This window comes from Pristis pectinata, chromosome 5, assembly GCF_009764475.1.
Source record: "Pristis pectinata isolate sPriPec2 chromosome 5, sPriPec2.1.pri, whole genome shotgun sequence".
Taxonomy (NCBI): Eukaryota; Metazoa; Chordata; class Chondrichthyes; order Rhinopristiformes; family Pristidae; genus Pristis; species Pristis pectinata.
In genome coordinates this window covers 75,833,053-75,860,413 of record NC_067409.1, presented here as the reverse complement: position 1 = coordinate 75,860,413, position 27,361 = coordinate 75,833,053, and the positions used below count along the sequence as shown (strand labels likewise).

Below are 27,361 nucleotides of genomic sequence, written 5' to 3'. Positions count from 1 at the left end.
CTCCAAGTCCAGGAATAGTTCTCAAAGTTCAATTCAGCAAGCCATAAGGTGAAACGTAAGCAAAGGCTTTTGCAAAACCATCGTTGACTGAAGAGAAAATGTAGAGAGAGAATAGAGAGAAATTACAAAATCCAAATGTTCCACAATGGAACCCATACGACACCTCAATCACTGATGATCTCCACTGCTTTGTTCCGAAGTATCTGCCACCCCGAAAGGCATTCGAGACATGGCCGTCCACACAAATACCTGTTTCTTTTTACAGGTTAACGACAAAGTGGACTCCACTGGATTATTCCAAAAATCCATACGTGGATTGTAGTGACAGACACAGTTATTGTTTTTCATCCATCGATACAGAGACCAGCAGGCAGTGTCTCTCTCCTCCTCTCTCTCTTTTCTGACTGAACCAAAACGTCAGCACGTCATTATCTCCTGTTGTTGTCATAATAACACCCCCCTGCCCACACACACACACACACACACACACACACACACACACACACACACACACACACACACACACACACACACACACACACACACACACACACACACTCTACTATACTATGTCTAAAAGGGACATTCACCAAAAAGTAACCTAATGCGTAACAACATGGTGTAAAAATCCTTCTTTTATTCTTGGGCACTCCTTTCCATATCAGCAAGCATAAGAAGCAGTTTATAAAAATATATTTACAGGCAGTCCCCGGGATATGACAGGGTTCAATTCCTGAGAACTGTCCGTAACCCGAACTGTTTGTAATTCAGAAATGAACAGAGTGTGGAAGATGATCCCAGAAACAGCTGTGATGGAGATCGAGCAGGCGCAGTAAGAGTGGCCACCAGCCGGCCTCACTGACTCAGTGAGTGAGTCTGCTCAGCGCTCCCAGCTCTGCTTGGCTCCACCCAGCCCCCAATTGTTGCGGCTGGAGTGTTGGGATGGTGTGGTTGAGGGGTGGTGGTGAGGAAAGAAGGCACGTGGAAATATCTGGTTCCCACCCGGCAGAACGCGCCTGCAGCCCCGCAGCAGCTGACAAATCCATCCCCATCCCGCCGGTCTCCCAAACGCTCGTTGGTATTTACGGCTGTCAATAAGTCAGGTGTTCGTAACCTAGGGAAGAACTGTATTTAATGTTAGTCTCTTTCATTCTGCTTGGCTCCTCTGGCTGGGGTTACAATCCTAGTTCCTGTTCCAAACTGATATTGTTTGTTGGTGAACATAAACAGAGATCTTCTCAGACCATTCAACTGTAGCAGATGGCACAACAGAGGTTCTTTCTTGATTTCCACATACATGGTTACTGGATAGTATTCAGGAACACGAAATTCTGAACTAAGTTTTACCTCCTCAACCCAGGATGCTGGGCCAAATACTTATTCGTGTTTGTTCCTTGAAATCGAGGAAAACTGGACACCATGAAGGAACTGATCACCAGAACAGATTGATTTATCTTTGTAAGGACTTGTAGGACTTAAATTATTCAGTTTTTACTTTTGTTTCATTTTGGGATTGTTTGGAAAAATCTTGTATTCTCAGTTATTGAAAAGATAATCATCTTTTGGTTTAATTAATAAATTACATTTGGTATTGGTTTATTATTGTCACTTGTACCGAGGTACAGTGAAAAACTTGTCTTGCATACCGATTGTACAGGTCAATTCATTACACAGTGCAGTTACATTGAGTTAGTACAGAGTGCATTGATGTAGTACAGGTAAAAACAATAACAGTACAGAGTAAAGTGTCACAGCTACGAAGAAAGTGCAGTGCAATAAGGTGCAAGGTCACAAGATAGATTGTGAGGTCAGACTCCATCTCATTGTATAAAAGAACCGTTCAATAGTCTTATCACAGTGGGATAGAAGCTGTCACTTAAGTGGGGACATTCAAGGTCATCTGTTGCCATTCACGTTTTTACTTTTACAGGTTCCTTTTCCATTGAGTTACCCCAGTTATGCAGTCAGTGGCATGTTACAATTAATCCGTGCAAATGCCCATACTTTGAAAGCCACATTCCTTAAAGCACAAAGCATAGTCATCCTAAAATATATCGCCAACTCATGGGTGTAAAACTAACAAAAGCACAATTTTGAGTTGGTTATTTTGGTAATTGGCAATTGGTTTATTATTGTCACATGAACTGAGGTTTTGGATGCCATCTATACAGATCATTTCACAACATCAGTACATTGAGGTAGTACAAGGGAAAAGCAATAACAGAATGAGGAATATAGGGTCATAGAGCAATACAGCATGGATACAGGCCCTTCGGCCCAACAAATCCATGCCTACCATGCTGCCTAACCATCTAGTCCCAACTTCCTGCGTTTGGCCCATACCCATCTAAGCCCCGCCCCTGCATGTACCTATCCAAGTGCTTCTTAAATTATATTATTGTACCTGCCTCAACCACTTCCTCTTGCAGCTCGTTCCATATACTCACCACCCTCTGCGAAGAAAAAGTTTCCCCCCCAAGTCCCTTTTAAATCATTTCCCTCAAACCCTAAATCTATGCCCCCTAGCTTTGGACTCCCCTACCTGGCAAAAAGACTGCTACCATCCACCTTATCTATGCCCATCATGATTTTATAAGCTTATATAAGATCACTACTCATCCTCCTACACTCAAGGAATAAAGACTTAGCCTGGTCAACCTCTCCCTATAACTCAGGCCCTCTAGTCCTGGCAACACCCTTGTATAGTGTTACAGTTACAGAGAAAGTACAGTGCAGGCGGACAATAAGGTGTAAGGCCATGACGAGGTAAATTGTGGGGTCAGGAGTCCTTTTAGGTTAAAACCAAAAAAATTCAAGCCTCAGTATAACCTATATGTGGCCACCATTTTATGGAGTTGGCAGGTTGGTTGACTGCCCCTGGTGTAGTTGGCTGGTAGGAGAATTGGGGGAGTTGATGGCATCTGAGAGAGAATAGAAATACAGGGAAATAAGTGGGAGGATGGGACTGACAGGATTGCTCCGAGGGCTGTCATAGACTTGATGGGCCTCCATCTATGTCATAAGGAAATATGAAAGTAAGCAAGAAGTCCTGTTTGGGGAATACCAGAAGCTAGGATAAAAAGCCAGAAAATGGACGACGGTGGGAATATGCAGCGAGAAAAGTTCTGTCCTCACCTGTTCCCAGTTTTATAACAGCTCCTTAAGATTATCCAGACCTCTGATGCTGAAGGCACCACAATCTGAATATTGGATACACAAGAGACTGCAGGTGTTGGAATCTGGAGCAACAAACAATCTGAGGAGGAACTCAGCGGGTCGAGCAGCATCTGTGGGAAGAAAGGAATTGTTGACGTTTCGGGTCGAAACCCTGCATCAGGACTCTGCGTCTTCCAGCAGATCATTTGTTGCTTCAATCTGAATATTAACTCCTCTAGTTCTGAAGAAAAGCAGTCACCCCTCAAAAGCCACATGTGCTAAATTGCATATCTCAAATCCACAATTTCCAATCTGTTAATCTGAACAGAAAATTATATTTTAGGAGCAAGTAACTTCCTAACATGCAGAAACTGTATTCTTAGTTACTCATTTGTATGTAGGAATTAACAAAATTAGGCTTTATACTAGGGGAAATTTTTATGAAGTAATATTCCGCATTATGAACCTTAAAACCCTACACAAACACAGAAACAAAACAGCAAATGTCAACTCAGAGTTTAATGGGTGTAAAATCAAACAAAATGTATATATAGGTGGGAGGAAACTGGAGCACCGGGAGGAAACCCACGCATTCACAGAGACTATGTGTAAACTCCACATAGACAGCACTAGAGGCCAGGATTGAATCTGGATCTCTGGAGCTGTGAAGTAGCAGCACCACTTGCACCACCTTTTTCACAAGATCACAAGACAAGGGAGCAGAAGCAGGCCATTCGGCCCATCGAGTCTGCTCCAAGGAAAGGGAAATAGAAATGAGAAATGGGGAATGGGGGAAGAAAAAAAAACTATTCTAATCCCAATTTCCAGCCTTATCCCCGTATCCCTTGATATCCTGACTATTTAGATATCTATCTATCTCCTCCTTGAACGCCCCCACTGATCTGGCCTCCACTGCTGTACGTGGCAAGGAGTTCCACAAATTCACCACCCTCTGGCTAAAGAAATTTTTCCTCATCTCTGTTTTGAAACTGTACCCTCTAATTCTAAGATTGTGCCCTCTGGTCCTGGACTCACCCACCAAGGGAAACAGCCTAGCCACATCTACTCCTTTCCTATCAATATTTTAAATGTCGCTATGAGGTCCCCTCTCATTCTTCCGTACTCCAGTGAGTACAGTCCAAGAGCCGACAAACGCTCCTCATACGTAAGCCCTTTCATTCCTGGAATCATCCTCGTAAATCTCCTCTGAACCCTCTCCAACTTCAACACATCCTTCCTAAGATGTGGGGCCCAAAACTGCGAACAATATTCCAAATGAGGCCTCACTAGTGCCCCGTAGAGCCTCATCAACACTTCCTTACTTTTATACACTATACCTCTCGAAATGAATACCAACATAGCATTCGCTTTCTTTACCACCGATCCGACCTGGTGGTTAACCTTTAAGGTATCCTGCACGAGTACCCCCAAGTCCCTTCGTACTTCCGTGCTTTGGATTTTCTCTCCTCCTAGATAATAATCTGCCTGCTTATTTCTGCTTCCAAAGTGTACAACTGCACATTTCTCAACATTGAATCTCATCTGCCATTTCCTTGCCCATTCTCCTAAACTGTCTAGGTCCCTCTGCAACCTTCCTATTTCTTCAATACTCCCTACTTCTCCCCCTATCTTGGTGTCATCTGCAAAAAAGTTTTTAAAGTTGTTATCTAGGGTGGTGCGATAGCATAGCGGTTAGCATAATGCTATTGCAGCGCCACCGATCGGGATTAAATTCCCACTGCTGTCTGTAAGGAGCTTGTACGCTCTCCCCGTGACTGCGTGGGTTTCCTCCGGGTGCTCCAGTTTCCTCCTACATTCCAAAGACGTATGGGTTAGTAGGTTAACATGGGTGTAATTGGGTGACGTGGGCTCGTTGGGCCAGAAGAGCCTGTTATGGTGCTATATAAATAAAGTTTAAAGTTTAATTAGTCCCGCACCCATCATTACTGTTTCTGGAATCTTGTTGTGCATATGTTAACTGGGCCATTTCAAAAGTACTTCATTGGCTGGAGGGCATTTTGAGATATCCTGAGATTATGAAAGGCACAATATAATTGTTATCTAACTCTGTTTGCCAATCAAGGATGACAGTGGATAAAATCTTCAGTAAAGGAATGGAAAAATAAATCTGCATCTATATTAAAATATCTTGACTCTTTTCATATCTGATTAACTTGGCACGTTATAAATACCGGAGCACCATTGCTGATGGGAGATATAATTATTGCATGGTCCATTAACATAGACAGTTTCCTTCTTAAATGTGGATATGTTAGTTTATAACTGAAATATAAAGGACAGAGTATGTAACTAGCTAACTCAGCACTAAAATAAAAGCAGAAAATGCTGGAAGCAGTCATCAGGAACGGCAGCATCTATGGAAAGAGAAACTGTTTATTGTCACATGCACAAGTACATGTAAGCACAGGTGAAATGAAAAGCTTACTTGCAACAGCATCACCCGCACATAGCATTAGATACACAACATTCATAAGAAAAGTATAAATTAACAACATAAATTATACAAAATTATACAAGAAAGAACACAATTAGAACAAAAAAGAACAAAGTCCGTTGTAGTGCAAAGTGGTCAAAGTGGTCATAGTGTTGCTATACTGAGGTAGTGATTAGGGTTGTGCAGGTTAGTTCAGGAACCAAATGGTTGAAGGGAAGTAGCTGTTCTTGAACCTGGTGGTGTGGGACTTCAGGCTTCTGTACTTCCTGCCTGATGGTAGCTGCAAGAAGATGGCATGGCCCAGATATCTTTGGTTATGGATGTTGCCTTTTTGAGGCAGTGCCTCATGTAGATACTTCCGATGATGGGGAGGGATATGCCCGTGATGTGTTGGGCTGAGTCCACTCCTCTCTGCAGCTTCTTAAGTTCTTACACATTCTAATTGCCATACCAGACCATGATGCTACTAGTAAGAAAACTTTAGATTTGAGAACAAAAGTCTTCTAAAAGTGTAAGAGCCGCGAGGTAATGATGCAGCTCTATAAAACTCTGGTTAGACCACACTTAGAGTACTGTGTCCAGTTCTGGTCGCCTCACTATAGGAAGGATGTGGAAGCGTTGGAAAGGGTGCAGAGGAGATTTACCAGGTTTATGCTGCCTAGTTTAGAGAGTATGCATTATGAGGAGAGACTAAGGGAGCTAGGGCTTTACTCTTTGGAGAGAAGGAGGATGAGAGGAGACATGATAGAGGTGTACAAAATAGTAAGAGGAATAGAAAGAGTGGACAGCCAGTGCCTCTGGTTTTTTACCCAGAGAATGGTTGGGGCATGGAATGCGCTGCCTGGGGTGGTGGTGGAGGCAGGTACATTGGTCAAATTCAAGAAATTACTAGTTAAGCATATGGAGGAATTTAAAATAGAGGGATATGTGGGAGGAAGGGGTTAGATAGTCTTAGCTGAGGTTTAAAGGTCGGCACAACATTGTGGGCCGAAGGGCCTGTATTATGCTGTACTGTTCTATGTTCTGTGTAAACTAAAAACGATTGGCAAATTGGTTTATTATTGTCACATGTACTGAGGTACAGTGAAAAACTAGTCTTGCATACCAGTTAGACAGGTCAATTCATTACAACAGTGCATTGAGATAGTACAAGATAAAACAATAACAGAATGCAGAACAAAGTGTTACAATTACAGAGAAAGTGCAGTGCAGATAGACAATATGGTGCAAGGTCATAACAAGGTAGATTGTGAGGTCAAAAGTCCATCTTATCGTACTAGGGGACAGTTCAATGGTCTTATAATAGCAGGATAGAAGCTGTCCTTGAGCCTGGTGGTACGTGCTTTCAGGCTTTTGTATCTTCTGCCCGATGGGAAGGGGGAGAAGAGAGAATGTCTGAGGTGGATTGGGTCTTTGATTATGTTGGCTGCTTTACCAAGGCAGTGAGAAGTGTAGACGGAGTTCATTGGAGAGGAGGCTGGTTTCTGTGATGTGCTGAGCTGTGTCCACAACCCTCTGCAGTTTCTTGTGGTCGTGGGCAGAGCAGTTGCCATACCAAGCTGTTATGCATCTGGATAGGATGCTTTCTATGGTGCATCGCTAGAAGTTGGTGAGTGTCATAGGGGACATGCCAAATTTTTTTAGCCTCCTGAGGAGGTAGGGGTGCTGGTGAGCTTTCTTGGCCGTGGCGGCTACGTGGTTGGACCAGGACAGGCTATTGGTGATGGTCACTCCTAGGAACTTGAAGCTCTCAACTCTCTCAACCTTAGCATCGTTAATGTAAACAGGAGCATGTGCACCACCCCCCTTCCTGAAGTCAATGACCAGCTCTTTTGTTTTGCTGACATTGAGGGAAATGTTGTTGTCTTGGCACACGTCACTAGGCTCTCTATCTCCTTCCTGTACTCCGACTCATCGTTATTTGTGATAGGCCCACAATGGCAGTATCATCTGCAAACTTGTAGATGGATTCAGAGCAAATCTGGCCACACAGTCATGACTGTATGGGGAGTAGAGTAGGGTACTGAGGACACAGCCTTATGGGGACACCAGTGTTGCGAATAATCATGCCAGAGGTATTGCTGCCTATCCTCTGATTGCATTCTATTGGTCAGGAAGTCAAGGATCCAGTTGCAAACGGAGGTTTTGAGTCCCAGGTCTAGGAGTTTGGAGGTGAGTTTGCTTGGAATTATAGTATTCAAGGCGGATGTGTAGTCAATAAACAATAGTCTAACGGTGGGGTCTTTGCTGTCCAGATGCTCCAGTGATGAGTGTAGGGCTGAGGAGATGGCATCCACTGTAGACCTGTTTCGGCGGTAGGCGAATTGCAGTGGGTCGAGGTTGTCTGGGAGGCTGGAGTTAATGCGTGCCATGACCAGCCTCTCAAAGCACTTCATTTTAGTAATGTCAGAGCTACCGAGCGGTAGTCATTAAGGCATGTTACCTTGTTTTCCTTAGGTACCAGGATGATAGTGGTCTTCTTAAAGCAGGTGGGAACCTCAGATTGAAGCAGAGAGAAGTTAAAGATGTCTGCAAAGTACCCCTGCCAGCTGATCTGTGCAGGATCTAAGGACATGGCCAGGGACACCATCAGGCCACATGCTTTCTGCAGATTCACTCTCTGGAAGACTGATCTTATGTCTGCAACAGTGACTCTGGGTTCAGGTGCATTGGATGGGGGTGGTGACATTCCAATCCCCTTCTGTTCAAAGCATGCATAGAATGCATTAAGCTCATCGGGAAAGGACGTGCCGTTGTTGGCAATGCTGCCTGACTTTGTTTTGTAGCCCATTATAGCAGGTAAGCCCGCCACAACTGATAGCTGGTCTGGGACCATCTGGCATTGTCTCTTGGCACCTCTGATATCTTTACAGAGGTTGTATCTCGATTTCTTGTATAGGTCAGGGTCACCTGATTTGAATGCCGTAGTCCTGGACTTCAGTAGGGAGTGGTTCTCCCAGTTCATCTATGGTTTCTTGGATTGTTATAAATTATAAATTTACCAGGGATCTAGCTCCCTAATCTATTGAAAGAAACCCACTCGGAGAATGCTCTTCTTAGTCTGGGAGACTATTAGATAGTTTCAAAGGGCTCTGACATTGTTAACTAAGCAGGTATGGGTACCACCTTCCCGATCAATATACTCATATCTTGTTGATTGCGCTAATCTACCAAGTCAGCTGTGTGCTAGGGATTTACACAGTCTGAGATGAGGATGTTATATGTTTAAGCCAGCAGCATAATATTGACTGCAGAGCATATTCTATATCAGCCTTTGATACATTTTTGTACCTTGGTTCTGTTGGAGATTGGACAGGGAAATGATATGAAGGGAATGATTAGGGTCATAGAGTCACAGAGCAATACAGCACAGTAACAGGCCCTTTGGCCCAACCAGTCCATGCCGACCATGGTGCCCACCCAACTAGTCCCAATTTCCTGTGTTCAGCCCATATCCCTCCAAGCCCCACCCCTCCATGTCCCTATCCAATTGCTCTTAAATTATACTATTGTACCTGCCTCAACCACTTCCCCTGGCAGCTCATTCCATATACCACCTTCCGCCTGAGAAAGTTACCCCTCTGGTCCCTTTTAAAACTTTCCTCTTCACCCTAAACCTGTGCCCCCCTGTTTTAGTCTCCCCTACCTGGGGAAAAGACTGTTACCATCCACCTTATCTATGCCCCTCAATTTTAAACACATAGAAGTATTGCCCCGCATTCTCTGACATTCCAACGAATAAAGACCTAGCCTGGCCAATCTCTCCCTATGACTCAGGCCTTCTAGTCCTGGCAACATCCTCATAAATCTTCTCTGCACTCTTTCCAGTTTAACCACATCTTTTCTATAATGAGGCGACCAAAACTGTACACAATACTCCAAGTGCGGTCTCAACAATGACTTATACAACTGCAACATAACGTGCCAATTCCTTTACTCAATGCCCTGACTGATGAAGGCCAATGTGGTAAATGCCTTTTTATACTAGTTAAAGTAAGTGGCTTAAATAACCTCTGTTCATACAAGCACATGGAATAGAGGGATGAAATTCAACAAGCTCACTATTACTGAGACATGGCTACAAGATTGCCAGAACTAAGTATGCCATTTAAAGGTAATGACAGGGAAAATGGTGAAGGGGAAGAGGCAGCTCAGAACAGGGATCAGAGCAGGTTGCTTCCCCTTCTGCTGAAGTCACTGCGGTTGTATGAGGAAGAAAGAGATCACAAGTGCATAATAATAGAGGCTGTGCCTTGTTATGGGTTGCTCAACCAACCACGCACCATCCTAGTACAGGTCCGCCCCCGGGTTACAGCAGGGTCCTGTTCTCGTGAACTGTTCGAAATGCAGCCGCAAACTGTGTTCCCATGTGGCAGAAGATGCCTGCGGCCCAGCAGCAGCCTGCAAATCCATTCTGCTTGTCTCCTGAATGCTCCTCCGTAGGTAGGGGCAGGATATAAGTCAGGTGTTTATAAGGTGGGGAGGACCGGTAAGTGGGTATGGACTGTGTCAAAGGAACTGTTCAATGCACCCTAAGTCTGGAAGGAGAAGTGAATTCACGGGGGAGGCTAGAGTGCTCCAGAAAGAAGGAATCATGGCAATAGCTAGTTGCCTTCCAAACAATCCTCTGGTTGCTGAATTGATGTGTGTCATATCTGTATAGGTTGTGTGCAGAGCAGGGCGTCAGTGAGTTGGACACCTCTGCTGTGAGCCCCTCTTGTTTGTGCCACTGTGGCTTGGCTGGTACTGATTGTCCAGCCTGTTCCTCTTCTGTGTCCAACAGGATTGCTTCAAGTCCTGGTGGATACCTCTTAACTTCAATAAGTGTGAAGAAGGTACTAATATGTGGACGTTGGACAGTCCCCTTGAAGCTCTATCCAAAGTCTGGGAAGGAAATAACCAGCACAATTCCTGTTTGGGGGTTGAGAAGAGGGGAAGTGTCACTCTAGGGAGGAAGTATTGTAAAATGAGATTGCCAGCTTCTCCAGTGCTCTCTTCTCTCCCCAGTGCTTCATCTGCAAATTTCAAAAATCTGGACAACCTGAGTGCCCTGGGACACATTTACAAACTGGAATTAAAGTTGTTCTTAGTGAGCTGGCTATTTAAATGACCATTGGCACTTTCCCCGTATTTGTTTTTGATTGGCGCTAGGGCCACTGGGATTAAACAGGTAAGGGTAAGTTTATGTTGGGTTGCTGACCAGCTTTTGTGGATTTAACATCTGCACCCACTGCTCTTGGGGGCCGCAGCCACCATGGGCCCCCTGTTTGTGGAGACTCCAGAGAGTAATACAGTGCAGGGAAGAAAAGTCATTGCTTTTAGCTGTACTCAGATACGTAAGAGTGGAACCAAGCACGTACAATCCCATTGAGCTGATTAACGGAGGAGGTTGTTGAAGATGATGCATCATAACCTACAGAAAAGTTGAGAGGGAGAAGGAGTGATAATGCATCACTGCCAGACACAAATGATCTTTAAAGTTCTTCCACAAGATTGGAATTGGAATTGGTTTATTACTGTCAAATGTACTGAGATACAGTGAGAAACTTCTGTTTGCGTGCCATCAAGACAGATCATGTCATACATAAATTCATCAAGGTAGTAAAAAGAAAATCAGAAAGCAGAATATTGTGTAACAGTTACAGAGAAAGTGCAGTGCAGATGGACAAATAAAGTGCAAGGGCCACGACAATGTAGAGTCTAATAACAGTGGAACAGAAGCTGTCCTTGAATCTGGTGGTTCGTGTTCTCAGGCTTTGTATCTTCTCCCCAGTGGGAGAGGGGAGAAGAGAAAATGGCCGGTGTGGGAGGGGTCCGTGATCATGTTGGCTGCTTTCCCAAGGCAGCAGGAAGTGTAGAATGGAGGGGAGGCTGGTTTGCATGATGGACAGGGCTGCGTTCATAACTCACTGCAACTTCTTGTGGTCTTGGGCAGAACAGTTGCCGTACAAAGCTGTGATGCATCTGGATAAGATGCTTTCCATGGTACATTTGTAAAAATTAGTGAGGGCATCACCAGCTAAGCCTCTTTGCACATCCCTAATTTGCTTCTAAGAGTGGTTTGAGGCCATTTCAGATAAGTCATCAACATTGTTGAGAGTCTAAAATAACATGAAGGCCAACTTGGGAAAGAACAGCAGACTTCTTTCCCTGAAGGACACTAGTGAATTGGATGGAGTTTACAACATTGAACTTTTGAACTTGGACTTTTTTATTTAACCCTTTCACTAACTTTAAATAATTTTTTTTAACTACATGTAACTTCCCCACATATCATGGTGGGGTTTGAACTCCTTTCTCCACAATATTAATCCAGACTTCAGGATTACTTTATCGGTAACATGAACTGTGTGCCACTGTAATCCATGTCATATTACCAGTTGTGTCTCTGGTTAAAGCCTTTGTTGTGTGAGAAAATACAACCAAAGAGATTCAAGTATGAAGCAGTGGAAAGAAATTTCTGACATATTTTGACAACCCGTTTAAGAACATTGGAGAAGAAAAGAATGTTGCAGATGGAGCACAGTTTTCTGGGATGGAAAAGTTGAGAGTTATTTGCGAAGGAGTGACAAAGGAGGTTTTCAAAGGTGGGAACTTTTTTGGTGGAGAGGGAGTCACTATCAATGTCAGTGAAGGGAAGTTGGTTGGCCAGGAGGAATGGGGTTCGAGCAGAAAGGAGATGGATTTACTGGGAATAATAAGTTCAAGGAGAGCATTGAGGGGAGAGAAAGAGAAGAGAAATTTGGGGGAGTTATGGATTCAGGACCATGGCAGGTGAGAGGTTGGTATGATGGCGCTGTGCAAGGGAGAAGGCAGATGAGGCAATTAGGTATGTGTGATTGAAACTTAGTCCATGCGCTCTTTACTATTATTGGAAGCGAGCGTGGACAGGGCAGGGGTGAGATGTTTGGAAAGATGGTTATCTGTGGAGAAAAGGGCATTGCCCTTGTTCTCCAGGTGAACACTTGAACTATGCCTGGTTCAGAGAGAGAACAGTAGTGTAGGACGCAATCTGGGCAGACTTGGTGAGGTATTACCAATCAGTTGCGTGCCAGAAAAACTCAAAGCTCCTCACTTGGATTTGAGAGTGAATGTTATTAAGCCGATGAACAGCTGCAGGAGTGTCCGAATGAATGGAAGGCAATTGGGATTTGGGAAGTGTAAGTATAAGGGAATTGGAGAATTTTTTAAGAAAGGGAGGTGGATGCTTGTCGTGAATGGATATGAATGGATGTGACTGGAGACAGCCATGTGCCTGATTGATACAAAGTATAGAGAGTAGCAGGTCGCAGGAGATAGCAAAATCAAGGGTGTTGTCATGAATAAGAAATTATTTTATTCTGACAATCAATACACACTCAACATATGAAAGCATCAGTGATGACTACTGCATTTAGAGTCTAAATTATATAGGACATTTAGATTAAACTGTAGTGAAATGAATAATATAGTGCCCTTGGCAAGGATTTACCAATGTTCTTTCATCTTTATTTTGTTTTATTAGCAATTCCTACATTTGCAAGAAAGGTCTATTTTCACACGCAGAATCAAGGATCGATTGCGGAATCCTATGAATCCCAAATGAGTTGGGAATGTCAATGGATTGTGGAGCTCTCGTGGATGTTATTAAATTAATCACTGTGAAGTGTTCATGCATTTTAATGAGAGTAATCACTTAACCATTGTGATATGAAAGTGCCAGAGCTCATTCAAACAAACATGTGACATGCCTGGGAGAACAGTAATGCCCACTAACACTGTATAAGTTCCACAAGGTATAACAGTGCACACTGTATAAGTTCCACAAGGTATAATAGTGCACACTGTATAAGTTCCACAAGGTATAACAGTGCACACTGTATAAGTTCCACAAGGTATAACAGTGCACACTGTATAAGTTCCACAAGGTATAACAGTGCACACTGTATAAGTCACTTCAAAGGAAATGCGGTTTGGAAGTAGATATTTCCAAAAAGTATAAGCTGCTTCACATTATCGCACATGCTATTAAATACCAATAACTTAATCCATGAATTTAAACATGTATTTGTCTTTGATCAACACAGTGTGGGAGGAGGGTGCAGGGTCTGGCTGTGGGAGTTGGGTGTGGAGCAGGGTGTATGAGTGTTGAGAGAGGGGTCAGTATTGAGAGGAGGCAGGGTCTGGCTGTGGACCTGCAGTCTGTTGGGGTCAAGGAAGGGGTCAGAGTTGGGAGGAAGGAGGCAGGGCCTGGTTCTGGGAGTAGGGTCTTGGGTCAGGGGTGGAATGACAAGGGAGGGGTTAGTGTTGGGGGGAGGAGGCAGAAGATGCAGCACATGATGCTGCCGTCTCACAGTTCCAGTTACCTGGGTTCAATCCTGACCCCTGTTGCCAACTCTGTGGGTTTCTTCTAGGTGCTCTGGTTTCCTCCACATCCCCAGGACATGTTGTTGGGTGACCTGGCCACTGAAAATTACTCCTGGTTTAGGTGGCAGGTGTGGACAGTCAGGGTGAAATTGATGTGCATGTGAGAGAGAATAGATTACAGGGAAATAAACTGGAGAATTGGTTTGCTTTGAGAGCTGGCATCAACTTGATGGGCCAAATGGCCTTCTTTATCATAAAGAAAAAGTAAAAAAAAGTAAAATAACTTCTCCTATACATTTTATTTAATAAACCAAAAGGAAATACCTGTCTGAGTTCCTGATATACGCTCCCAGCAGGCAAGGCTGCTGGATGGAGACATAAGAGACCACAGATGCTTGAATTCGGAGTGACAAACAATCTGCTTGAGGAATAGGTTTCGATGCAGGGTTTCAACCCGAAACGTGGACAATTCCTTTCCTCCCACAGATGCTGCTCGACCTGCTGAGTTCCTCCAGCAGATTGTTTGAAGGCTGCTGGGTGGATATGCCGAGGGGGAATTTTTAACCTCTACAATGAGATCAGTGTGGGCAGTCAGTGGCTGTTTCCCACTCTGTTCCTCAATGATGGGAAAGGACCTACTAAAATGGAAATGGGGTCCCCACAGTGCCTACCCAGCCAGTGAAACCCATTGGAGGCCCAATTAATTAAAAACTAGAACTTTTGGTGGTTAAGAGTTTGGGCATCTGTTGCTCTGGACTGTCCACAGTCAAGAGACCTCTGGAGAACCACTTCCCCCACTTGCCTGACCCCTCTTGGACTTGGCACAGCTTTCCAATGATGAGGATGGATCTTTGCCCATTGCTATTGACTTACTGACAAGTGTCAAAGGAGTTGATCGGAGGCTTTGCATTTAAAATCTGTTAGCATTTCACATCCCCCTCCTGCAGGAGGGTCATTTACAAACTCAGTGTCCTGTGGGAATTAACATCAGAATTGGTCCACCAAACATCTGTTTCTTGGCCATTAAATGAAAGGCAACTATGTCTTGTATGGTTAGTCAAAGTATTTTTTCCCACCTTGTGAATTTAAAAAGTAACTTTTTAATGACAATCATATATTTTATGAAGACTGACACTGTTTGTGCTTGTTCTTGCTCATGGTTTTACAGCCAACGAATTAATGGATCAAACATCATGGGTCGTTTGAGGTTAAATATCCTTCAAATCAATCCTCTGATTGAATGGACAGCATCCCTTCCAACACCACAACCACAGGTGCCATTTCACTTCTCTAACTATTCACAGCGCCTGTTTTCTGGTTAATAGTTCAACTTCAGAATGGCCCATATTTGCATCTTTGTAAAAACTATGGTTGACTCCTGATGGCACCACGTTGGCGAAGCAGTTAATGCCGCTGCCTCACCGTTGCAGTGACCTGGGTTCAATCCTGATCTCAGGTGCTGTCTGTGTGGAGTTAGCACATCCTGCCTGCGACTGTGTGGGTTTCCTCCAGGTGCTCCGATTTCCTCCCATATACTAAAGCCGTGCTGGTAAATTAATTGGCATCTGTAAATTAACTCTTCGTGCAGGTTAATTGCAAAAGATTTAAAGGGGAGTTAATGGGCATGTGAGAGAAAATAAATTAGAGGGGTACAGGGAAATAAGGTGAAAGGGGATATGACTGGTGGGATTCTTCTGCTGGGAGCCATCATTGCCTCTTTCTGTGATGATGAATAAGTAAATAATCATAGTGTTCTATATGCAGGATACAGGAGCCTGAGGGCACATATCACCAGGCTCAAGGACAGCTTCTATCCCACTGTGATAAGACTATTGAACGGTTCTCTTATACAATGAGATGAACTCTTGACATCGCAGTCTACCTTATTATGACTTTGCACCTTATTGCCTACCTGCACTGTACTTCCTCTGTAGCTGTGACACTTTACTCTGTATTCTGGTATTCTTTTTACCCTGTACTACCTCAGTGAACTGTATAATGAATTGATCTGTATGAACAGTATGCAAGACAAGTTTTTCACAGTACCTAGGCACAAGTGACAATAATAAACCAATACCAATATAGTACTTGCTAATTTGTGTCCTACAGCCTCATGGGAAAAACATTTGCAATACTTTATAAAGATGGGTTATTAACATAATGGAGATACTCTGAAAAATGTTATCAGAGGTGATTAACTGGATGAGGTTGAGTCTACAATATTGGCAGATTGCATATAGTCAGTTAAAGAGTTTTTCCTGTTAACTAATTAAAAAATTTTTAAGCACATGTATATATAACTGGAAATCCTCTGAAGAAGTTTCTGCCCATGAGTATCCTGCCACAATATTGCCAAATTTATGCTGGAAACTTTTCTTTGCAATTCTACAGTTTGAGACTTTCTGTTAGCGCTGTTCACTGGTAAAACTTTGTGTTTATTGCACCACTTCCCCTCCAACTGCCGTTGGAGCCAACACGTCAACAGGGAATTGATTCTTTAGACAGCACATTTTTTTAGACCTAAATTGCCCTTTCCAGGAAGCATTAAAGTTTGGTTATTTCATTAATATGGCAAATCCACAGGGATATTTAAATGTTTGTGAGCTTTCATCCTAGTCGACAATACTTGGATCAGCAGAAGATGAGATTTAATCTCAGAAGATTGTAGATAGTTGTGAGGAACATAAAACACACAACTTGTCCTAAATTATCTCAGGGCTAATTTTACAATTTGGGAATGGGGCCAGTGGGAGGAGAACATTTGCTCAGAATATGTAAGAGAATGAGTGAGCCAGATACAAGTTTTTGATATGTCAGGGTTACATTTTCCTGGTTCTGTTTTCAACCGGAAATGTTTCTCAATGATGTTCAGAATTAACATTTGTCAGTTATTTCCTGAAACCTATCTATTCAGTATGAAGAAATCAAGATTTGCAGCTCAAACTCTAAGATGCCCAGATGGGCTTATTCGATAAATTGTTTAATTCAGGCAAGTGTGAGGTGTTGCACTTTGGGAGATCAAATGTAAAGGGAAAGTATACATTTAATGACAGGACCCTTAACAGCATTGATATACAGAGGGATCTTGGGGTCCAAGTCCATAACCCCTTGAAAGTGGCTGCACAATTTGATAGGGTGGTAAAGAAGGCGTAAGGCATGCTTGCCTTTATTAGTCGAGGCATTGAGTTCAAGAGTCAGAAAGTTATGTTACAGCTTTATAAAACTCTGGTTAGGCTGCATCTAGAATATTGCATTCAATTCTGGTCACCCCATTATAGGAAGGGTGTGGAGGCTTTAGAAAGGGTGCAGAAGAGGTTCACCAGGATGCTGCCTGGATTAGAGGGGAGGTGCTATAAAGGGAGGTTGGACAGACTAGGGTTGTTTTCTCTGGAGCAGCTGAGGCTTGGTGGGAGACCTGATACAAGTTTATAAAATTAAATGAGGCACAGATGGAGTAGCCAGGCGGTATCTTTTCCCCAGAGTTGAAATGTCTAATACTAGAGGGCATGCATTTAAGGTGAAAGGGGTAAAGTTCAAAGGAGATGTGTGGGGCAAGTTTTTTACACAGAGAGTGGTGGGTGCCAGGAATGCGCTGCCAGACATGGTGATGGAAGCAGATACGACAGTGGTGTTTAAGAGGCTCTTAGGTGCGTGAATATGCAGAGAGTGGAGGGATATAGACCATATGCAGGCAGAAGGGATTAGTGTAATTAGGCATTATTGGTTTAATTAGTTCAGCACAACATTGTGGGCTGAAGGGCCTGTTCCTGTGGTGTACTGTTCTATGTTCTATATTCCAAGCAGTTGAGCCGTACTGCAGTAAAACTCTGATAATCCGGCATGTTTGGGACTTTGATGGTGCTGGACTGGCAAATTTTCTGGACTATTGGACGATATCAAGTCAAGTCAAGTTTATTGTCATATGAACAATTATGCACAAGTACAGTGAGGTACAGGTACAATGAAAAACTTGCTTGCAGCAGCATCACAGGCATGTAGATTCAGACAACACACAGAACATATAAATTAAACATAAATTATACAAGACAGTACAAAAAAAGACAAGACATTAGTGCAAAAAAACACAATCAGAGACAACTTCATGGTAGTGTAAGAGGTGGTACGTTGTGTTCCATTGCTGAGATAAGACTAGAGTTGTGCAGGTCAGTTCAAGCCCCTGTTGGTTGTAGGGAAGTAGCTGTTTCTGAACCTAGTGCTGTGGGACCTAAGGCTTCTGTACCTCCTGCCTGACGGTAGCAGCAAGAAGAGGGCATGACCTGGATGGCAGGGATCCTTGATGATAGATGCTACCTTCTTGAGGCAGTGCCTCCTGTAGATGCTTTCGATGGTGGGGAGGGATGTACCCGTGATGGACTGGGCTGTGTGCACCACTCCTATTCATATTAATGCCCTAAAACAACCTAAGCTAATATTACAGATGGTTGACTGATGAAGATCGAGAAATATAAAGTTACTTGAAGTTGTAGAATTCAATATTGAGTCCAGAAAGCTGCAATGTGCCCAGGCAGAAAATGAGTGGCAGACAATGACCATTTCCAAAGAGAGGGAGTTTGACCATTAATCTTAGCCTTTGGTGGCATTACCATCACTGACTCTCCCTGCTGGCTCCAGCCTCCCCACTCAAGCACAACACCAGCATCAAAAACAACTAAGATGCTGGAGGAACTCAGCGGGTCAGGCAGCATCTGTGGAGGGAGATGGACAGTTGACACTTCAGGTTGAGACCCTTCATCTGAACTGAAAGAGTAGAGAGGAGATAGATACATCCTCAAATTAACAAAAAAGGCAGTCCAGATGAAGGGTTTCGACTCAAAACATCGACTGCCCATTTCCCTCCACAGATGCTGCTCGACCTGAGTTCCTCCAGCATTTTGTTTGTTGCTCCAGATTCCAGCATCTGCATTCTCTTTTGTCACCAGCAGCAAAAACGTGGCTAAATATGGCTAAGGTGATTAAAAAGTCAAAGATTTTATTCGCTATTTTCTAAATACAGTCATTACTCAGTTTCTGAAAGGGATGCTTTCCTGTAAAGGTTTTGTTGTGCAAAATTTCATATTTTGAAAGGGCTGGGTGAAATGCATTGCAGGTTTTTTAGTGCAATATATTCCTACTCAATACTAAGAGAGTGGCACACTATTAATTACAGTGAAAAATAGCTTTGTAAATTGAAGACACATATCCCAAGCAATTAGTGGCAAATTTGTAACATTTCTAAGTCAAACATACTGTATGTAAGTCAAAGAACTACCACAGAGAAATAGACTCCTGAATTTTATCTTGAATCTATGATATAAAGCTCCAGATGCCTATTTTCCCATTTGATCTCAAATTAGATGATTATAGATGGCTAGCTTTATTAATAGGTATTACTACACATTCAGGAAGACATACAGCTCTAAACATAGGCATCCATTGACAACAGTTTAATCATATCGGACAAAAACATGAAAGCTTAGCTTGACATGTGTTAGTCCTTCTTATAAATCTGGTATGTTTAAATGTGCTTTGGGCCCCAGTAAAATGGCTGTACCCGATACGGCAAGGTGTTTCCACTGTCTTTTTGCACAGGATTTTGATCCCTAAGATATTCACTATTTGCAGCCTTGTGCTCATAAAACTGGTTTCACCTGAATATTTAGAAGTCTGAACTTGTATGATAGGAAGGTTATTATTAACTATCTCAAAAATCCATGAGGTGCTAAGGGATAATTTCAGATTCAGATTAGTTTATTGTCATACACACCAGGGTGCATTGGAATCCCTTGCTCACGTGAAGCTCACTGGATTTCAGTGTTTTAAAAGGGATAGGGAGGGGGGAGAAGAGGAGGAGGGGTGGCGATACTGGTCAGGGACACTATTACAGCTGCAGAAAGGGCGGATAATGTAGAAGGATCCTCTCTAGACTCAGTGTGGGTGGAAGTTAGAAACAAGAAAAGAGCAGTTACTCTACTGGGAGTATTCTATAGGCCCCCTGGTAGCATCAGGGATACTGAGGAGCAGATTGGGAGGCAGATTTTGGAAAGGTGCGGGAATAACAGGGTTGTTATCATGGGAGACCTCAACTTCCCAAATATTGATTGGCACCTTCTTGGTAGCAAAGGTTTAGACGGGGCAGAGTTTGTTAAGTGTGTCCTGGACGGATTCCTGTCACAGTATGTTGACAGGCCGACTAGAGGGAATACCATATTAGATCTAGTATTAGGTAATGAACTGGGTCAGGTGACAGATCTCTCTGTGGGTGAGCATTAGGGGGACAGTGACCACCGCTCCATAACCTTTAGCATTGTCATGGACAAGGATAGGAGCAAAGAGGATGGGAAGATATTTAATTAGGGAAGGGCAAATTATGGGGCTATAAGGCTAGAACTTGAGAGTGTAAATTGGGATGACATTTTTGAAGGGAAATGTACTATGGAGATGTGGTCGTTGTTCAGGGATCTCTTGCAGGATGTTAGGGATAAATTTGTCCCAGTGAGGCAGAGAAAGAATGGCAGGGTGAAGGAACCGTGGGTGACAAGAGAGGTGGAACAACTAGTTAGGAGGAAGAAGGCAGCATACATAAGGTGTAGGCAGCAAGAATCAGATAGGGCTCATGAGGAATATAGAGTAGCAAGGAAGGAACTTAAGAAGGAGCTGAGGAGAGCAAGAAGGGGACATGAAAGGGCCTTGGCAAGTAGGGTTAAGGAAAATCCCAAGGCTTTTTCACTTATGTGAAGAGCAGAAGGATGACGAGAGTAAAGGTAGGACCGATTAGAGACAAAGGTGGGAAGATGTGCCTGAAAGCTGTGGAAGTGGGTGAGGTTCTCAATAAATACTTCTCTTTAGTATTCACCAAAGAGAGGGGCCTTGATGACGCTGAGGACAGTGTTGGTAAGGTTAATGTTCTGGAGCATGTAAATATCAAAAGAGAGGATGTGTTGGAGCTGTTAGAAAATATTAGGACAGATAAGTCCCCGGGGCCTGACGGAATATTCCCCAGGCTGCTCCGTGAGGTGAGGGAGGAGATTGCTGAACCATTGGCTAGGATCTTTGAGTTCTCGTTGTCCACGGGAATGGTACCGGAGGATTGGAGAGTGGCAAATGTTGTCCCCTTATTCAAAAAAGGTAGTAGGGATAGTCCAGAGAATTCTAGACCAGTGAGCCTTACGTCTGTGGTGGGCAAGTTGTTGGAAAGGATTCTTAGAGATAGGATCTATGAGCATTTAGAGAATCATGGACTGATTAGGGACAGCCAGCATGGCTTTGTGAAGGGCAGGTCATGGCTCACAAGCCTGATAAGATTCTTTGAGGAGCTGACCAGGAAGATTGATGAGGGTAGTGCAGTAGATGTGGTCTACATGGATTTTAATAAAGCGTTTGACAAGGTTCCACATGGTAGGCTTCTTCAGAAGGTCAGAGGACATGGGATCCAGGGAGGTTTGGCCGTGTGGGTTCAGAATTGGCTTGCCTGTAGAAAGCAGAGGGTTGTGGTGGAGGGAGTGCATTCAGATTGAAGGGCTGTGACTAGCGGTGTCCCACAAGGATCGGTTCTGGGACCTCTACTTTTCGTGATTTTTATTAATGACTTGGATGAGAGGGTAGGAGGGTGGGTTGGCAAGTTTGCAGATGACACAAAGGTCAGTGGTGTTGTGCATAGTGTGGAGGACTGTCGAAGATTGCAGAGGGATGTTGATAGGATGTAGAGCTGGGCTGAGAAGTGGCAGATAGAGTTCAATCCGGAGAAGTGTGAGGTGGTACACTTTGGAAGGACAAACTTCAAGGCGGAGTACAAAGTTAGTGGCAGGATTCTGGGTAGTGTGGAGGAGCAGAGGGATCTGGGGGTTCATATCCACAGGTCCCTGAAAGTTGCCTCACAGGTGGATAGGGTAGTTAAGAAAGCTTATGGGATGTTAGCTTTCATAAGTCGTGGGATCGAGTTTAAGAGCTGCGAGGTAATGATGCAGCTCTACAAAACTCTGGTTAGACCACACTTAGAGTACTATGTCCAGTTCTGGTCGCCTCATTATAGGAAGGATGTGGAAGCATTGGAAAGGGTGCAGAGGAGATTTACCAGGATGCTGCCTGGTTTGGAGATTGTGGATTATGAGGAGAGACTAGGGAGCTAGGGCTTTACTCTTTGGAGAGAAGGAGGATGAGGGGAGACATGATAGAGGTATACAAAATATTAAGAGGAATAGATAGAGTAGACAGCTGGCGCCTCTTTCCCAGGACACCAATGCTCAATACAAGAGGGCATGGCTTTAAAGTAATGGGTGGGAAGTTCAAGGGAGATATCAGAGGGAGGTTTTTTACCCAAAGAGTGGTTGGGGCATGGAATGTGTTGCCTGGGGCGGCTGTGGAGGCAGGTACATTGATCAAATTCAAGAGATTGTTAAATACTGTAAGCATATGGAGAAATTTAAAATAGGGGGATATGTGGGAGGAAAGGGTTAGATAGTCTTAGGCGAGGTTTAAAGGTCGGCATAACATTGTGGGCCGAAGGGCCTGTTTTGTGCTGTACTGTTCTATGGTTCTATGGAGTAAACAGTACACATGGTATTAATAACTACAACAATAAATACAGCAATGAGTGCACAAACAACAGAATGACGCAAGGTACAGTAGTGCAAACTGAGGCAGTGCAAATGAGAAATGCTAAAGTGACATGACATGGCAGCACCACCAGGAAGGGGGATGGGAAAGAGGTGATTGGTTCAGAAGTCTGACAGCAGTGGGGAAGAAGCTGTTCTTGAGTCCTGTCATTCAGCCTTTCAAGCTTTTTTGTTGCAAGCTATCATGGTTGGCATGGAGCCTTGTTCAGACAGAATTCCAGAATGCCCACTTTAAGGCATCAAATATTCAGGTATTAATCAGAATTCAGAAAAGTTTATGAATTAGGTACACTAATCTTCCTAACTATCCCACCATAAACTTACTACCTTGAGAACAATGCATGTTAGGTTTATCCATTTGGTAAGTAATTTGTCTGTTTCAACAATTTATAACTATTGAATTGTGAGTCAGGAATAATTTAGACAATGGGACTAGCCAGGATTTCCTGCAAAATATGAATAGCAATGTGCCTAATAAAAGAATGATTACTGGATTAGCCATTTGTCTTTTGGCAGCTGTACAGTATATTATCTCACCTGATGGATCTTATTGTTGATGCCAGTGCTGTAATGTGTTTTGACAAGAGTTCTACTTGTGGCATGTTGCATGAATAGTGACAAGTTTCTATCCCCTGAGGGGAATGCATTCATAACATGTACAATGTACAACCCATAATAGGACAGTTCCACAGAAATAGAATTGGAAAATATGAAAAATCTGCCGGTCTGTCAACAATACAAAGAGAAAGATACATTAATATTGTTTAGTCAAGCTTTGAGATATAATGAAGACCCTTTCTCTGAAAAGTTAACTGATCTATTCTGGGATAGTAAGGGTAATACACTATAGTCAAACCGATAGGCCACATTATTGTATGCTAATGTCTCACCCTCTAGTTAGTTAGTGGTAAATTGCAACCTGATTGCTAGAATCTATCAACAAACAAAACAGGTATTTTGTTCAGCTTATGGGGGATAGAAGGAATATGTGAGGGGAAAATGTGCAGGCAAAAGAGTTTAGTTTAATTTGGCACATACATCATGGGCTGAAGGGTCTGTTCCTGTGCTATACTGTTCTATGTTCTATAAGACTATGCTGCCCTCTGATCACCAGGGCTGCCTTCAGTAAATCCCGGAATGGCTGAAGTAGGAGTTGTGGAGGTAGATTGTACCACGACCACAACAAAGAAAAAATTGCATTTATATAGCACCTTTCCAAAAAGTCAGGATGCTTCAATTGCTATGTAAATATTAGGGCAATTAATTTGTACACACTAAGGTCTCATGAAAAGCAGTATAATAATGAGTCCATGAGTTGTTTGTGGTGAAGGTGGTTCGGTGATAAATATTGGCAAGGCACTGGGGAAAACTCACCTAATCTTTGAATAGAGCCAAGGGATCTTCTTTAAGGTCCCTCACCTGAGACGACTGTTATCTCAACTGAAGTGTCCATCAGTCACTTCCCCCTCTCCTTATTTCTCTGTACCCCGAGACTCATTCTGACAACATGGGTGCTGCACTGGAGGACTGGCCTGAATAAAGGACAGCTTGAGCCCACAACCTTCTGGCTCCGGTGAAAATCTACAGCTGAGCTCTGCTGACGCTGTCAACAGCTACCATTCAGCCAGAGCTAAATGTGGAAAACGGATGACGGTAAATGGAAATAGATCACAAAATACGCAAATAAAACCACAGCCTCAAAGTAGGCGAGGGAGGTAAATTCAAAACACTCTCTCACCAAATGACAGATGGGTTCCAGAGCAAGCTGCTACTAAAACCAAGAGAGCAGCTTCAAAATGACTGTACTGTTGTGGTTTACATAGTGAGCTTTTTAAAATTATTTAAACTACACAGAGGTTCAACCTCTGTCACATGCACTGAACATGCACATTTGCCTACTTATTACAACTGAGTTCTGACTGGTTGCATCATGGTCTGGTACGGCAATTTGAATGCACAGGAGCGTAAGAAGCTGGAGAGAGTAGTGGACTCAGCCCAATCCATCACGGGCACATCCCTCCCCACCATTGGTAGTAATTACATGAGGCGCTGCTTTCAGAAGGCAACAACTATCATCAAAGATCCCCACCATCTGGGCCATGCCGTTTTCTCGCAGCTACCATTGGGCAGGAGGTACAGAAGCCTGAAGTTCCACACCACCAGGTTCAAGAACAGCTACTTCCCTTCAGCTATGTGGTTCTTGAACCAACCTGCGCAACCCTAATCACTACCTCACTATAGCAACACAATGACCACTTTGCATTACAATGGACTTTGTTTCTTTTGTTCTAATTGTGTTCTTTCTTGTATAATTTTGTATAATTTATGCTTATGAATGTTGTGTATCTAATGCTATGTGCGGGTGATGTTGCTGCAAGTTTTTCATTTCACCTGTGCATACATGTACTTGCACATATGACAATTAACCTCGACTTTCTTTCTTGATTTCCTTTCTTCAACATAAAAGGAGGCCATACAGCCTATTGGGGCCATGTCAGCTTTTGAGGAAGCAATTCCATTGGTCCCTTCCCCCTCTCCTTATTTCCCTGTACCCCGAGACTCATTCTCCCTCAGACACCAATCGTTCCCCTTTCGTTTCTTTTGCCAATTTGGTACAATTGAAGTCAATGGAGCCAACTTTTGACAGTGGACTACAAAGGCATGGGCTACCATATTGTACATTTGGCCCCTGAGTTTAGTCAGTTTGTAATAACTTCAGGGAGGCTGCTCAGTCTGATTTGCTGCTGTGCAAGACAAAAAGAGTAAGTGTTTTACTGAGGTCCTGTTGTTAAATTTGATGTTTCCAGATGTCTGGTTGTAGCATGTGCTCACTCTCTCCTTGTGTACTAGAAATATCTGAACTACTGAGTCACAAGAACGACACTTCAGCTTTTGGACTTCAAACTATAGACAAAAAGAGAGATTCTGACCTTTAAGAAAAATGTTTAGCGCCAACTCCCTCAATGTGCAGAATAGAACTGCTTGGTGGAAAAATTTATTTCTTCACACAATAAGCATGTACAACCACGGCAAACCTGACCGAACTTCTCAAATCATTTTCTTATTCATTTGAGTGAAAATACATCTACTCCCTCAACTGGTCTGCATGAGTCATTTCACAAACACAAATGATGGTAGGGTAGTCAGTTTTAAGAGTGTACCTCCGCCTGACAGATACATTTGTTAAGGGCAGGTCATGCCTGATTAACTTGATTGAATTGTCACAGGAAGTAACAAAGAGGATCGATGAGTTTGGCACAGCTGATGTGGTCGACTGCAGCTGATGTTGTCCACTTGGATTTTAACAAAATATTTGACAAACAGAACACTATGGACCACCTCTTGCACTGCTATGCACTTGTCTCTGATTGTGTTTGTTTTTTGCACTAATGTCTTGTTTTGCATAGTTTTTTTCTTTTCTCTTCACTGTCTTATATATTTTATGTATAATTTATGTTTTGTGTGTTGTGCGCCTGTGAGGCTGCTGCAAACAAGTTTTTCAATGTACCTGTACCTCACCGTTCTTGAGCACATGAACTCCCATGAGGCAGGCAAATGGGCAAACCAAAGCCCACGGGAAAATGGCACTGGATCCAAAATTGACTTACTGGCAGATAGCAAAGTGTAATGGTCACCAGGAGTTGCAGTGATGGGAAGGCCTGTACGGTCTGGTGGACTTGTTGCTAGGTCTTTGCTTTACGTGGTATAAGATTTAGACTTAAATGTACTAAAAGAAGGAAGCCAAAATGATACCAAAATTGGCAGTGTGGTTAATGATGAGGAAGCAGGTTGTAGGCTGCAGGAAGATGTCAGTGAACTGGTTAGGAGGACATAGAGGTGTCACATGGGATTCAGTCTGAAGAAGTGTGAGGTAATGTGCTTGAGGAGAGCAAACAAGGCAAGGGAATACACAATAATTGATAAGAAATTGAATGTTTCAGAGGATTAGAGAGATCTTATGTTGCATGTCCACCAGTTTCTGTAGATAACAGGTGGTTAAGAAGACAAATAGGCTACATGCCTTTATTTGACCAAGAGGCAGGGAGGTCATGCTGGACCTGTGTGAAGCACAAATTAGATCACAGCTGGAGTAAAGTTTTGGTCACCATATCCCAGCAAGGATGTGATATCACTAGAGAGGAAAGAAGTTTATGAGGATGTTGCAAGAGCTAGAGAATTATGGTTATGAGGAGAGGCTGTTTGGGCCAGGGTTGTTTCCTTTGGAACAAAAGAAGCTGAGAGAGGTTTTAATCAGGCTTCAACAATGACGAGAGGTCTAGACTAATTGCATAGGAAGGAACCATTTCCCTAGGCAAAGCCAGGGCAGTGAATGTAATTTGTGAAAAGATTAGAATGGGTGTGTTCAGAATGAAAATTTGTTGAATTTGGTGGGATTACAAGATTGTAAAATGCATTCATTGAACATGACCACATCTTTTTGCAACCAGATCCTCGGGGTTCGGCCTGATTTTGACCACCACAGCCATCTCCTCCTGTGCCTTTACAGTCAGGGCTCAGAGGGCTTACTGGCCCTTTGCAGAAAAAAAGATACCTCTCTTACTTTACACTTTCTCTATCCAGGTATGCAATGTTATGCTGCAAAGCTATGGAATCCATTCTCTTCCATGTTGTTCTATTGCCACATTGCTCCTCCCCCTTAAGAGGTGCAGAGTAGTGTTAAGAATTTTTTTTCCAAGTGGTGCTGCTCAAAGTTAGACCCACTGTAGTGATCAGCCAATGAACAGCACAGTCCTTACCGACCATATGCACCAATTGTGTAAGTAAACAGGTG

General features: G+C 43.2%; 1 protein-coding gene across 4 annotated transcripts in view; it reads left to right on the top strand.

The window, feature by feature from the left end:
* The window catches only part of gfod1 (glucose-fructose oxidoreductase domain containing 1), a 79,578-nt gene that overhangs the window by 32,820 nt on the left and 19,397 nt on the right, over positions 1–27,361 (top strand). Inside the window, exon 2 of one of the 4 annotated variants that reach the window (XM_052016443.1) lies at positions 15,126–15,231. The exons of 2 other annotated variants lie outside the window; for them this stretch is intronic. In XM_052016443.1, coding sequence (XP_051872403.1) covers positions 15,198–15,231 — 34 coding nt within the window. In that variant the 5' untranslated portion in view covers positions 15,126–15,197. Of the gene's footprint in view, positions 1–8,362; positions 8,411–15,125; positions 15,232–27,361 lie in introns of those variants that run through there. One more of the 4 variants, XM_052016444.1, reaches the window with a different exon arrangement.